The sequence below is a fragment of the Brachionichthys hirsutus genome, chromosome 13 (genome assembly GCF_040956055.1).
Source record: "Brachionichthys hirsutus isolate HB-005 chromosome 13, CSIRO-AGI_Bhir_v1, whole genome shotgun sequence".
Taxonomy (NCBI): domain Eukaryota; kingdom Metazoa; phylum Chordata; class Actinopteri; order Lophiiformes; family Brachionichthyidae; genus Brachionichthys; species Brachionichthys hirsutus.
In genome coordinates, this window is record NC_090909.1 from 6805013 (window position 1) to 6819497 (window position 14485).

The 14485-nt window shown below is 44.0% G+C and overlaps 1 protein-coding gene across 1 annotated transcript in view; it reads left to right on the forward strand.

Moving 5' to 3' along the window:
- LOC137902983 (triple functional domain protein) overlaps positions 1-14485 on the forward strand; it is a 50692-nt gene that overhangs the window by 14422 nt on the left and 21785 nt on the right. The window contains exons 3-15 of the mRNA XM_068747094.1: positions 2802-2876; positions 4191-4305; positions 5773-5965; positions 8115-8219; positions 8434-8630; positions 9802-10051; positions 10787-10909; positions 11397-11588; positions 11722-11853; positions 12309-12539; positions 13129-13251; positions 13458-13649; positions 14028-14197. Of these exons, the coding sequence (XP_068603195.1) occupies positions 2802-2876; positions 4191-4305; positions 5773-5965; positions 8115-8219; positions 8434-8630; positions 9802-10051; positions 10787-10909; positions 11397-11588; positions 11722-11853; positions 12309-12539; positions 13129-13251; positions 13458-13649; positions 14028-14197 (2098 nt within the window). The remainder of the gene's footprint in view (positions 1-2801; positions 2877-4190; positions 4306-5772; positions 5966-8114; positions 8220-8433; positions 8631-9801; positions 10052-10786; positions 10910-11396; positions 11589-11721; positions 11854-12308; positions 12540-13128; positions 13252-13457; positions 13650-14027; positions 14198-14485) is intronic.

Below are 14485 nucleotides of genomic sequence, written 5' to 3' on the forward strand. Positions count from 1 at the left end.
GGAATATCGCCCCTCAAGAATCTCAGGATTAGGCTCGGCTTTGCGCATCGGCCGGCCACTCTATCATTAACTGTTGGTCGGAGACGACTGTGAATCCCATCAGCAAACAAAGCCGAATCCACAGCAATTCAAGGATTTTTTTTTGGTGGAGGGATGAGTTATCAAACATGACTTACTGGGCCACAAATCACATGTGGCGGTACGCCCAGACCCGCTCGGTCTTCATCCATCTGACAGGTATGTTGCTACATCTGGTAGGTGGCATTCAAATCTACCTTGAGGTCACCCCACTCTCCCCCTATTTCAACTCTTCTTCCTCAACCCGCAGACGTCCTGATGACAAGTGAATACATTTTTTTTTGTTTCAATCTCCTCCTTTTTCACATTGAAGTAAAAATACAGTAAATAATACTGGAATGAAACTCCAGAACAATCATGTATAAAGGAGCCTGTGTTTGGCAAACAGACAGATTGGTGCTATCTCACTCTTTTTTTCCTTCCTCTTCCTGTCTGTCTACCTGTCACTCTTCACCAGCTTCCACCCCTGCCTTCCTCTTCCTCACTTTAATTGGTACTCACTTGGCCCTTTTATTTATTTATTTTTTTTAAACTCAGAGGTAGAATATCAGTGCTAAAGACATCTCTCTAAGATGCCTTTTTGTGTCTGCTGCACCACAGAATTGTGGACCAAGTCTACTCTGGTGTGCATTTTTAAATAACGAGATAGTGTTCAACCATCAAACAAGGCATGACATAACAGCTATGTTGGCCTCTAGTTAGGCTTGTTATGCAGCGCTTTCTAAAGAATGGCTTTGTCTTGAAAAAATCACCACAAATGTCAAAAAATGACTTCAATATTAGTTGTCATATTTTCCTTGTCTCCGTATTTTTTATTTTTATTATTATCAAGATGGGTGGACAGATGGATAGATATCAGAATACTTTATTAATCCCAGAGGGAAATTCCATTGTTGTAGCTGTAGCTACTTCTAGATTTGCGATACAACAACAGAACTTGCATATTGAACTTAGGGCTTTAAATTGATTTAAAAATATATACATTTGCAAAATATTAATGTGGACACTGGATGGTAATTTTCCACTGTTCTCACAAATGATTACATTTACAATAGTCAGTATTTGCAAATGAAGACCCCCCCCCCTTTATGAATCGTGTATAAAGAATTACAAACTCGCGCTACAGGAGAGCGGTGGGAAATGTAGTTGATCAGGCTAATTTGTATTTTATTATTTTTTTGTAGCATTCAGAGGGAAGTCAGGAGACAAATGAGGGGAGGAAAGATGATTAAAAATAGACAAGTCCTGGTTCTCATCCATCTCCTCTGGTGGCAGAAAATAATTACCATCTCATTAGCATACATCCAGAAATACCAGCACTTGCTGAGAGCAAAGACTGGAGTACAATACACCACAAGTGCCTGGAGTGTGTGTGTGTGTTGCATCATAACGATATCTGATGGCCTGCAGAGAGATCCCTCCTTCCACTTACTTTGTAGTTTGTGACTTATTGACACAAGGAGGAGCTCATTTGATTCTGTTAAATCATGTTCGGAGTATCGCATCATGTCATGAAAGTCCCTTGAAGAACAAAAATGGACTGAAGAAGGGAGGGTGAGTCCTATGACTTGTCTGGGTCATCAGTCATGGGTTCTGTCTGAGCGACATAGTCTGGGCCTCTGTCCACCGGTGTGTGAGTGTGTGTGTGCGTGTGCGTGTTGACATTGAGATGTTAGTTTCATCTCTTACGGGAACCATCTGTCTGTTTCACTTATTGAATAACTCCATTTATTTATTTCTGACGGTCGATATCCCACCCTCGAGATTCAGTTTATTTGTCGGGTGTCAATTCAAACTTCAGATTGTTGCACTAACCGTTAACGTGTGTGGTTTTTTATTTGGGGGGGGGGGGGGGGGCTGCCATTTATGCCACACAGTGGTGTAAAAGGCACCAGTTCTTGTACATTTCTTAAGATTTTCCCTAAGAAAGAGCCTCCTTTGAGAGAGTCACTGTTGAGAGTGTTCAGCATTATGAAGGAACAAATGGATCAGCCAGTGCTGCATGAATCACCACTGAATGCCAGCAAGTACCAGCAGACATTTATTTATAGGAAAACGTCATAGATTAGTAGTCTCAGAGAGGGTGGAGAGATCTGGGATCACTATTTATATTAATTCTGCTCATCTAACTGTTGGTATTCTTTCATAATGTCATTTAGAAAAACTCTAACCTGTGGTTTGTAAAGAAGGCGGAGGGATATATTAAAATGATGTCTCTCCAATAATTAGAAAACATAGTAATTTAATAATCCCTGGGATTATAAGGTTTCAAAAAAATTTGTTAAATGGGGTTATTGGTGTAACAACCTTAAGCCCTGGATGGAAATATGTCTGTCCATAGGCTGGTTGTTCCAACACTGATGCAGAGTGATCGCAGCGCGGATCCCAGAGTGCAATCAGTACGTCAAAACTTTAAATGTTTTTCAAAGATAACTTCGTAACTGGTGACATCAGCCTCAGCTACGCTGGTGTTACCACGCTGACGCACGGAAAGTGTTGATGCATGTATGAAAACACGACAGGAGGAACTATTTTTTACATTATTGGTCATATTTAAACGTTTCGATTGTCACTCTGGTTTACACGTTCACCTATGATGAAGGTTGGGGGGGGGGGGGGTCCATCGACATCCGCACATACTTGGTTTTTCCAATAGCGGGGGGGCATCTTTGTCCGAGGACACAATCTGAAGTTAAGCCAACATTTATCTCATTTCTTTTTAGGCTTCAGGAGAAATGAGGAGATGAGAGCAATGGAGGTGCTTCCCATCCTCAAAGAAAAAGTTGCCTTTTTGTCAGGTAAGATCGTTTTTGTGTGTCCACCTATTCATTCTCTCTGTCTGTCTGTCAAAACGCATACTGAGGCTCACACACTTCACCGATGACCCCTCTTCACACACACACGCACACACTTCTCTTTGGTCTCGTCGTCTCCATGTGTATAGTGAAGGTTACAGACCGAAACACAATGATGAGGACGGTGAAGCACACCAGCACAATGAAATCAAAAAGTGGGAGAGACGGGGTGCAGTTGCCATGGAGATGACTTACTCTTAGCTGCCACATCCCATAGTAGTCACTTGCAGAATAATTGGCTTTGAAATGAAGGAGGGAGGGAGGTAGAGGAGGAACCACCGGTGAAAAGAAGGGTAAATGAGCTAAGCCTATTATCCTGAATCGGGCCCCTGAATAAATCGGCCATGTTTGCCCTCGCTGGTGTTTGTTGCGTGTTTGCCTCGGGAGCGTTTGATTTTCTCCTCTGCGCTGCCTCCAGGCTCACAGCAACCCGCCCCAACTCCCCAACTCACTAAACAGCCCGCGTGACTGGAGATTCTCTCTGCTTCTGAAACTGGAAGTCATTGTTAAAGGAGTATAATGATGCTATTAATTATTATAAAGATTATAACGATCATAGTATAATTAGTAACACCTTAATCATTCACTTTCATATTCATGCTCTGTATTGTTATCAGCTAAAATACAATGAACATACAAAATTGTCAAATGTTGAAGCTATTATCATTTGATCCATCCATTCAGCACTAATTAGCACGTTTGCTGCTACACTAGCAGATATGTTGACCTTGTCGTTGTCGCTGTGAGCATGTTGTCTAGCTACTAGCACTGCTGCGTATAAATCCCACCTTCACAATCCGAGCTCGTCTCGATTTGTCATTACGATAACCTGAATATTAAAATATCCTCTTGTAGAAATTTTCATTTAATTTACTCCAGATTTTTGCACCAACAAGAAGATGCAACATACAATAAAGCTTTTCATGTATATTTTTGTATTTTCAATATATTATAATTTTCCTCATAAGACTAATCTTTTAAAGTGATCTGTACTCTGTTTATTCAGCAGGCTTCACTGTATTATTAGAATGTTGTACTAATTTCTAGGCAACCAAATGGAGATTCAGCTTCATTTTCCAAGCTCAGTATCTCCCGTCTAACATAATGAAATTCAACTTGTGATTCTTCCTGATTGCATGTCAAACTGACAAACGGCTATCTGCCATTTGTTGGGTGAAAAATGATATTAATTGGTCAATGCCAGTCGCTGCATTATTACCAATAATCATACAGCTGCATGTGCATCCTTCACCGCAGGTGGGAGAGACAGACGTGGCGGCCCGGTGTTAACGTTTCCATCACGCAGCAATCACGATAGAATACGAGCGGACGACCTGAGAAGACTGATCGCCTACCTCGCCAGTATCCCCAGGTTGCACATTTATACGATTAGCTCGGTGATGTGTGCGTGAGTCCAGCCTCTCTCTCTCTCTGTGTGTGTGTGTGTTTGTATTGTTGTTTATTTTAAGAGAAGGACAAGCAAAGTACTTCAGAGCTAAGTGGATGAGGCTCGGTAAAGCAACGCGTGAGCGAGGCGAGATGAGCATGTGAGGTCTCTGAATGGGGGGGGGAAAAAATTCAAGACTGGTTTAGCGTGCTGCAGCTTCTCTGCTGCCGAAAGAGTAGCGATGCGGCGAGATGCTCGGATGGAGAGGGGAAAGCCTGAGCTCAGACGAGGATCTATAACAGACAACAAATGATAGGAGAGAGGGAGGGAGGGAACGGATGGACAGAGAACGCCACAGAAAGGGGTGGGGATGATCATTTCCAGAGACGGAGAGCGCATGTGTGAGGAGGTGTGTGTGAGTGAGCAAGTGTGTGTGTGCGAAAGCAAAACATAGTGTCGCAGTAGCTCACAGTGCAGCAGTAGTTCCTGTGGACGAGCAGCTCCTGGCCTCAGAGGTAAAGCGTCTCTCCTCCTCTCTGTTTACGTGTCTGTCTCTTTAATCTGGTACTTGCCTCCTCCCTCCCTCCATTGTAATCCATCCATCCTCCCTCTGCCTGCTCTCATCCTCTCCTATTTAAGTTACCACATCGTCGTCACAGCGATTAGATGCGCCAGAATTCACTGAATGCCCTGTGGTCTTCATAACCACACACTGTCATCACACCATGTTTTGCACATCATCATGATCCACTCTGTGTTCTATTTTTGGAAAAGCAACATCACCAAACTGCCGCACATCTGTCTGCAAGCTATCTGCTGCAAGCGCGGACTTTGGACACGGATGGGGCTGTTTAGAGAAGTCCAGGATGTTCCAATGATAAAAGTTATTCATGTGGCATATGATGAGATGACAGGCGATCATTTAATTCAAGTTGTGAAGACGGATGTCGTTTTTCTTTGGTCTTTAATGATCCTTGGAGCTTTTAGGCAGGCCTGTTGATGTAAATTGCCTGTGTGTTTCTGGTTGTGCCGTGATGATGGCGCAGCATCCCAGGGAGATGAGGCTGCTGATGCACGAATGTGCTGATTTTGATTTCTGCACACATTTGTGACTCATTCGTCGCAGGATTCTGCGTGGGTGTGGGAGTGTGTGGGTGGATGTGTGCATGCCGTGCATTTTAGCTGCGTAGGCTTCTCACAGTATAGAAAATGCGTCATTCTCGCTGTGTTGTTTTTTTCTTTCTGATCTTTTCTTCTTTTTTTCCAACCTCCCTCTTCTCATCTCTATTTTCTCCCCCTTCCTCTCTCCTCCTTTCCCCGTCATCTGTCCTCTCGCTCTGGATTATACTCTCTCCAATCTGTCACCACCCTTTCCTCCCTCACATCACCCCCCCTCCCCCTTCCTCACACTTTAATTCCCCCCCAACTCCCACTGAACTCCATCCATCCCAGCGAGGAGGTGTGTAAACATGGCTTCACAGTCATCGTTGATATGCGCGGTTCCAAGTGGGACAGCATCAAGCCGCTTCTGAAAATCCTGCAGGAGTCCTTTCCATCCTGCATCCACGTAGCACTCATCATCAAACCAGACAACTTCTGGCAGAAGCAGAGAACCAACTTCGGCAGCTCAAAGTTCGAGTTTGAGGTAGGATGGTGTAAATTACAGTATTTTCAATGGCTGATGATTTAATTGGTGTTGGTGTCTGGCTGCTTACCTGTCTGCTGCCTTCATCCGAATGTTGCAAATTCGATTTATAACCTAAGTAATGAAAACATGGCGGTATTAGATACTCACTTGACAAATTATGTAATTGAAGTTAAAAGAGAGGAGAATAGAATTATCATTCAGATGTGAGTCTATATCAGTCTCCAGGTTGCTTATATACACAGTGTTGACCATATATATTATGGTACTCTTAGAATTGCACCATAACTAAGGATATACTGTACCTAATATGCACTCGTAAGCGCAGAGAGCAGTTTGTTATTTTAATGAGATGAGGTCTCGCAGTGGAGAAACATTAGAATCAGAGTCAGAAGGTGTTTATTGCCATTGTCGATGAGGATTCGCAGACTAGGAATGTTTCTCGGTGAAGTCGTGCTACATGTAACAGTAATGACTAAGATACAAAAAACATACAAGTACAGACACATCACAAAACAGCAGCAGGAGTGGATACACAGATGTATGCTAGCAGCAGTATACTAGCAGCAGTATACTAGCAGCAGTAAACCAGCGTAATCACGCAGTGCAAAGAGAACAGTGCAAGTTATCAGTTATGAATGTTCAAGAGTCCGGGAGAGAATTATAAAGTGTTCATGAGTCTTACGGCCGTCTTCCTGATTTGCCGTCAGCTGAGTTGTGAAAACGACCGCGGCGGCCACGTTCATTATTTCGGCACGTTTCATTGTTTCCTTCTCCCCTTCGCTGTGGTTGCGTAGATCCCCTGTCATCGGATTCAAACAGCAGATCACGATTGTGTTTGTGAATTTGTCTGTCGTGATTGAGGTTTTCTTTACATATCCTCGAGATGGGCTTTATTCTCCGAGGATCTGTGTGTACCAGTGACGCTGAATGCTGAGAGGCGCTGCTGCAAGGTTGCTGCTTCTGAAGCTGTGAAAATGCCTTCGTCTGAGATTGAAGCCTGCATTGTAAATTCCCTGTAATGAGGATTAGCTAACACTAACTGCCCCCCCCCCCCCACCCCCCCCCCCCCACACACACACACACACACTTTTCATTCCGTCATTAAAGAACCTTCGTTAATACGATAATGGTTTCTAAACCGTTTGACCGACCATGTCTGTGTTTTGAAGGTTCTGGTTCTGGTTCTGTACGTCCACGTGCAGGTTCACTGTGGTCTGGTGACACAATATTGATCCCTGGAGAGACGGAACACGCAGATGCCACAGGGCAGATTGCAGTTATCCATGAGCTGACCGTCCAGGCCACGCAGGCTGTGTTAGGATTCACTCCATGTTTATGCCTGCCTTTCATGTTTGACTTCCTGTTCTCATGAGATTTCTGAAGGTTTGCAGTGCAGTCGCGTTACCTGACTGATTCTCCCTCTCACGATTCGGCATAGAACAAATCAATTATCTTGAACAACACACTTTTCTTTGGCAAGAACCACTGTGCACGGTCTCTCTATTGTTTGGCCCGTTATCTAGCGATCGTTCCGTCTCCATCCATCTCTGCCCATGTGTGTGGGGGTGTCGTGCGGAGGTGGCTTGACAGAAACACAGAGGCACTGGAACTAAACAAGGAGTCATTTCCTTGCTTGCTGCTCTGAAATTGATATTGTAATATGCAACAGTTGTTGGGAGAGGATTAGAATGTTTATTCAGCTATTATTTGAAGGATAAAAAAAAGGGATTGTAGAGTGTGTGCTTAAAGGAAGAACAGAACAGAACAGAACAGAACAGGACATGATGTGAAGTTTTTCCTTTTTTAATTTTTCACAGCTGTGATTTGCTGCCTTAGCAATCGCAGACTAGGAATGTTTCTCGGTGAAGTTGTGCTACGTGTAACAGTGATGATTAAAATTAATTTAAGTCATATCATTGATGCATTAAATTATTCATTTTGAAGCTTAAACCAAAAATCCTGTCTCTGCAACTACAGTCGTTAAATGTCTGTGCTGATTCCTGTTCTTTTTGGGAACTACCGTCGGTCAGGTTTTCTACAAAGAAAGAGAAACAGTGGCATGAGCGATTAGAAGCTGGTTGAATGTAATTCTCACCTGCCTTCAGTCCTTCTCGCTTGTCTGATTTCCTCTGTCATTGCTTCCTAGACCACCATGGTGTCCCTAGAGGGCCTTACAAAGGTTGTTGACCCTTCTCAGCTGACTGCAGACTTTGATGGAAGCCTGGACTACAACCACGAAGAGTGGATAGAGGTGAGATTAGTTCTCTGAAGCCACCCCTCAAGCCTATCTGCTTGGCTAGGATATCCTTCTTGAACTTATACTGCACTATCCAGAATAAGTAGATGAACTTTGTTGAAAATAGAATTAGAGGCTGCTTACAGTTTTGGCAACATTTAAACGTAGTCACGGTCTTTCATTTTCATACACTTCAAGCCCCCAAGCTTTGCTGTCTTTTTTTATTTAGGTGCGTGTTGCGTTTGAGGAGTTCTCCGGTCATGCCACCCAGATGTTGGCTCGACTCGAGGAGATGCAAGAAACGGTGTCCAGGAAAGACTTCCCCCAAGATCTGGACGGAGCCAGGAGGATGATAGAAGAACACGCCACGCTGAAGAAAAAGGTCATAAAAGCGCCGATAGAGGAACTGGACACGGAGGGACAGAGGTAAGGACGCAGACATACTTCAGTCTTGACTTTTCTTTCCTTTCTCAGTTTAGGTTTGGAAAAATGAGTGAAGTCAAAGGCATGAAGGCTAACGTCATCTTTCAAACATTCTCCCATGTTCTCACTTGTATCTCTACAAGTGAGCCGTATTCATTTGTCCTTTTTTCTGTTCTTTGTTTTAAGTCATTTAGAAACTGTCCATGTGAAGTGCTTTCAATGTTGTCTTTGTACCAGCTTGAAGCCTTTTGTATTCTCTTGTATTGGAGAACGTTTTTCCGGTAATGTTAATGGAGGTTGTAGGAGAAGTGAAAGTTTAATGTCAGTTTTATTTGGAAATACAAATGCACTGTAAATATTGAAAGGTTTACAAATTTGAAAGAGAATATGGTGAATGGCTGCCATATTATGAAAAACCTGGCAGCAAACCTGAGAGTACAAAGATCCGCAAAAGGCAGCTCCATGTTCCATTGCATAATTGCGCCTAAGAGCAATGTTCCCATAATAGCTTAAACCTTTGTGACCGTGAAACGCAACCCTGGAACTTTGAATCACGTTAGTATCATTATTAGTTGGAAAGTTATTCAAGTCAAACACATAGTAGCTGTTTTCCCTACGAGCTAGATCAAGAATCAAAAATGTAATAATCTCTTCCATGGCACGTTCTCCTCCCTTCCACCAAGTTCCCCGGAAATCCGGCAAGTGGTTTACATGTGACTGACAAAAAAATGTCCCCAAAAAAGTTTCAGGAAACTGGGTCAGATGGTTTCTTTTTGTGCAATCCCACCAAAGCAGAGACTAACCATCATTCATCCATTCATCCATTCATTCACAATCAGTCGTTGTCTTGTCTTCAGCCACGTATACGAATCTGGGCCACGACTGGATCCTATCACAGCTGATATCAGGCAAGAGGTCGGGTACACTCTGGACAAGTCCCCAGTTAATCGCAGGGCCACATAGAGAGAGAGAGAGAGAGAGAGAGAGAGGTCTATGGGTGCCTTGAAAAGCGCTATATAAAACCAATGCATTATTATTATAATAATTCTGCTGACGCCAGGTGGAGCATTTCTCATGCGAGTCATTTCACAATAAAAAACACAAAGCTTTGTTCAGTGAACTAATTAGAGCCAAACCACAAGCCTGCAACGGTGAGCATTGAATCCATCTCCAGGTTGCTTCAGCGAATCCAGAGCAGCGAGTCCTTCTCCAACCGAAATAGCGGAGGCGGGGGCAGCGGCGGCGGTAGCGGCAGCGGTGGAGGGATGTGTAATGCTGACACCCAGGGCCTGGTGCCACGAATTACTCAGCTACTAGACAAATTGCACTCCACCCGACAACACCTCCACCAGGCCTGGCACGTCCGCAAGCTGCAACTGGATCAGTGCTTCCAGCTCCGCTTGTTTGAACAGGACGCAGAGAAGGTCAGTGATGTTAACGGTAATCCATAACCATAATTGCTGATTACTGTTGAGAAGATCAACTGCCAAAACTTAATTATAGCCACAGAGAAGCATTGATTTACTGCTGTTTAGAACATGAATTATTCTCACTTCAATTTGTGTCCTTTTTATCAGTAGCTTAATCTTAATTCTGTAACTAAAATAACTAGAATCTAAATGGTTTCACTTCCCATCACAACACAAGATAATAAATACACAGGGAGATGGAGGATATCTTATGCAGCCACATGGGGCATCGACTCGGTAGCTCAGGTGACGACAGCTGCAGTACAAAATAGAAAAAGACAGGTAGAGACTTTTACAGATCAATGTTTGAGCGAGTAGAATAAACGGCAGGTTGCAGCGACCGAGAAATGCAGTCTCGGATACACTGCAGTAGTAGGAGCTTGTTGCTAGGACACCATAGGCCAGGAGTTGTTCTCTTGGAGAGCCTGGGAGGATACTCTTAATAGAGGCAGTCACTTTCTCTTTATTCTGGCCTGGGTAGATGACAAGTTTCTGCACACTTCTGCAATTCACTAATGCACTCGGGTCCTCCTCCCACGGCGGCGAGATGCCAGCTGTTTGTTCGGGGCCTGCTCTTGCAATGATTTATGAAAGTCGATGATGAATTTCACCTTTTTTTTGCGTGCTTGTTCTCACCTGGCCCGTTAAGAGTTATTCTCTTTAACCGTTTTGTCATTCCCTGTGCCGTAGATGTTTGACTGGATCATGCACAACAAAGGTTTGTTCCTGGCGGGCTACACGGAGATTGGCAACAACCACCCTCATGCTGCAGAGCTCCAAACCCAGCACAGCCACTTTGCTATGAACTGCATGGTAGGACACACACACACACACACACACACACACACACACACACACTCCGACCCACTGCAGGAGGGAATGTTTTTCCACCCACTTGGACTATCTAGTTAGTGCCCCGCTCTGTACACTCATATTTATTGCACTTAGCCTCAACCTCGACTACTGGATTTGAGTGTTTGTTTTTAGCAGCCTGCTCTTGAGTGCTTTTGCACCATTTTCTTTGTTTGCAGCAGTGGAACTAGGTATTGAATAGTCCTCTCCTCTATCTACAGCTTATGTAACCATTATGAAACTGTCGAGATGAGGAATCAATCTCGCCTCTAGAGGTTCTACCCTCAGAAGATAAACAGTCCTGATAAGCGGTCTCTGCTCCTCCTCCTTCTCCTTGTCCTTTTTTCTTATTCTCATTTCATTTCTACCCAGTGGTACAAATGATCTGGCACTTATTCTGCCCACAACCCCTTTGGGTAATCATTCTGTTTCCCTCCCTGCCATGCAGAATGTGTACGTAAATATCAATCGCATCATGTCTGTGGGAAACCGGCTGCTGGAGTCGGGTCACTACGCCTCCCAGCAGATCAAGCAGATCTCAGGCCAGCTGGAGAAGGAGTGGAAGGCCTTCGCTGCAGCACTAGATGAACGCAGCACAGTGCTGGAGATGTCGGCCAGCTTCCACCAGAAATGTGACCAGGTCAGTAAAAAAAAAAAAAAAAGAAAATCACAAATTTATATGGACCATGATCTAATACCATGTCTTACATGAAATGTTTCACACCCAGCTGGCAGCACTGCATCAATGTCAATCTGTGTTTCTCCCTCTGTAGTACATGAGTAATGTGGATTCGTGGTGTAAAGCGTGTGGCGAGGTGGATTTACCCTCTGAGCTGCAAGACCTTGAAGATGCTATCCACCACCATCAAGGATTGTACGAACACATCACTGCTGCTTACTCTGAGGTATCGTCACACCTTATCTGAAGCATTCCATTCCATAAATGTGTAAAATCAGTATCGGAAAATACAATTAGAATTGTTACATCACTGCAAAATGTATTTACTGTTGATTCTCGCTTCAATAAAACTTCAACATGCACTCACTGTAAGGATTTTCTCTCCGTTAGTGGAGAAATTCATTAATTATTGTTATTAATGAATTATTATTACTCATTAACTGCCACCATTAAAATGGTGGCAGTTCCTTCCATTCTTTTTAGATTTCACTTCTTCCATTTTCCTTGGGGTACTGTTGCTGGATTTTTGTTTGTTTCCACCCAGCACGATAACTCTGTACAAAAACCTTGAACATAAGACTCATAAGACCATATTAAAGGAATTGAAAATATACAGAGTGTCTTTTCTCTCGGTGATGGTTAAATCTTGTGTTCTTTTAAATCGAAATCACGTCTTCTCAGGTGAGCCAAGATGGCAAAGCCCTTTTGGACAAGCTGCAGCGACCTCTGACCCCTGGCAGTGCAGATTCACTGACAGCATCGGCAAACTACTCGAAAGCAGTTCATCACGTCTTGGACATTATCCACGAGGTGTTGCATCACCAAAGACAGCTGGAAAACATCTGGCAACATCGCAAAGTGCGGCTACACCAACGCCTGCAGCTCTGTGTTTTCCAACAGGACGTCCAGCAGGTGAAAACAAGCAAACAGAGATGAATATTGTAATTAGAACTTAACTGAGTAACCCGTTTGTTAATAATGATCAGAGCTGCTATCATGTTTACCATTACAATATGTTTGGAGCAAATCGGACTCTTTTGCTACTATTTGTTCTGCATTTCAGCACCGGAAGACAGAAGCCCGACATTTCATTGTTTTCTGCAGAATAAAAGATTGAAAACAATTTGAGCATGCCATACACAAATTGGTCCAGTGCAATAATACAACTGCTTGCTGTCCAAAAATCATGGGCATACCTCGTGTGTCGTCATGGCAACTGTTGCTATGGCGACTGAATTGGGTCATATGTCCATGCGGATGTTGATCATCCATTCAATCTTTGAAGGACGGGATGCAGGGAGAGAGAGAGGACCTTGTAAAGTGTGAAAAGCAAAAACTCAGTAGCAACATTGTTCAGCATTTCTGTCACCCTTCCTTGTATACAGTACTATTTTAATTAGCCCTTACACTGGTGGCTCATCTGCCATCTTAGAGCGCCCCCCTGTGGCAACACAACTCCTTATCATGTCTCACTTAGTGGACATGTGGTCTCTGCACACAGGTGCTGGACTGGATAGAAAACCATGGCGAGGCGTTCCTCAGCAAGCACACGGGTGTGGGAAAATCACTCCACCGAGCACGAGCGCTACAGAAACGACATGAAGACTTTGAGGAAGTGGCCCAGGTAGGTTGGTTCTCCTTCTGGAAGCCTCATGTTGCTGACTTAAGTAAGGAAGCACTGCTAAACACATTGATTGGAATAATTGGCAAAATATCAGTCTTCATCTCCCCGTTTCATCTCTTCCTCTTCCTCTCTCTCTCTGCTCATTTGTCACTTTCACTGAGTTAATCCACTGTCTCTTTCTGCCCATGCCCGCCCCCTCGGTTTAGAATACGTACACCAATGCGGACAAGCTGCTAGAAGCTGCCGAGCAGCTTGCCCAGACGGGTGAGTGCGATCCGGAGGAGATCTACCAGGCCGCCCATCAGCTTGAAGACAGAATTCAAGACTTTGTTCGCCGCGTGGAGCAGCGCAAAGTCCTGCTGGATATGTCTGTCGCCTTCCACACGCACGTCAAGGAGGTAGGCGGGAGGGTGATGTAATCCTAAAGTGGATGGAGAGTTGTTTGTGTTAATCAGAGACTCTACAATGCTCTCTGAACAAGAGAGAAATCATTTCCGCATGAGACAGAATGAATGGCATGTTGAGCTTTTACACAGTTGGTCGTGTTAATCACCACATTTAAATTTAGGTTGAATTGTCCTCTCATGAAAAGTTGTGGTACAGCAGGAATTTGCTTGCAATTTTATAATGTGATCACACATCATGTCTCTGTAACCAGAGTTAAACAACAACAACAAATTGAGCAGCCGGTTGGTCTGAGGTTGAGTTTTGTATGAAATGGATCATTGCACTGTAATGAAGAGCACATGTTTGTATTCCGTAAATTCTTCCTGCAGTTATGGACATGGCTGGAGGAGCTCCAGAAAGAGCTGCTGGATGACGTTTACGCCGAGTCAGTGGAGGCGGTGCAGGATCTGATCAAGCGCTTTGGCCAGCAGCAGCAGACCACACTGCAGGTCACTGTCAACGTCATTAAGGAGGGAGAGGATCTCATCCAGCAGCTACGGTAAACGTTAATACACATGACAAACCAGACACCACCCCCCCCCCCCCTTTCCACAAAACTTAAAATGTTTCTAACGGCTAAGCCCAAACCAGTTTCAAGTGATCAGCAAATCACTAGCACCAGTTGAATCAGGAAACATTTCGATATACAGTAGTCCCTCGATATAATGCGGTTCATTTTCCACGACTTCGCTGCTTCGCGGAGTTTTTTAGTGCAATTTCAGATTTTTTTTTTGCACCTGAACGCGCCTTGAAACGGCGCAAGACGAAGGGGCGCGGTCGGAGGAAC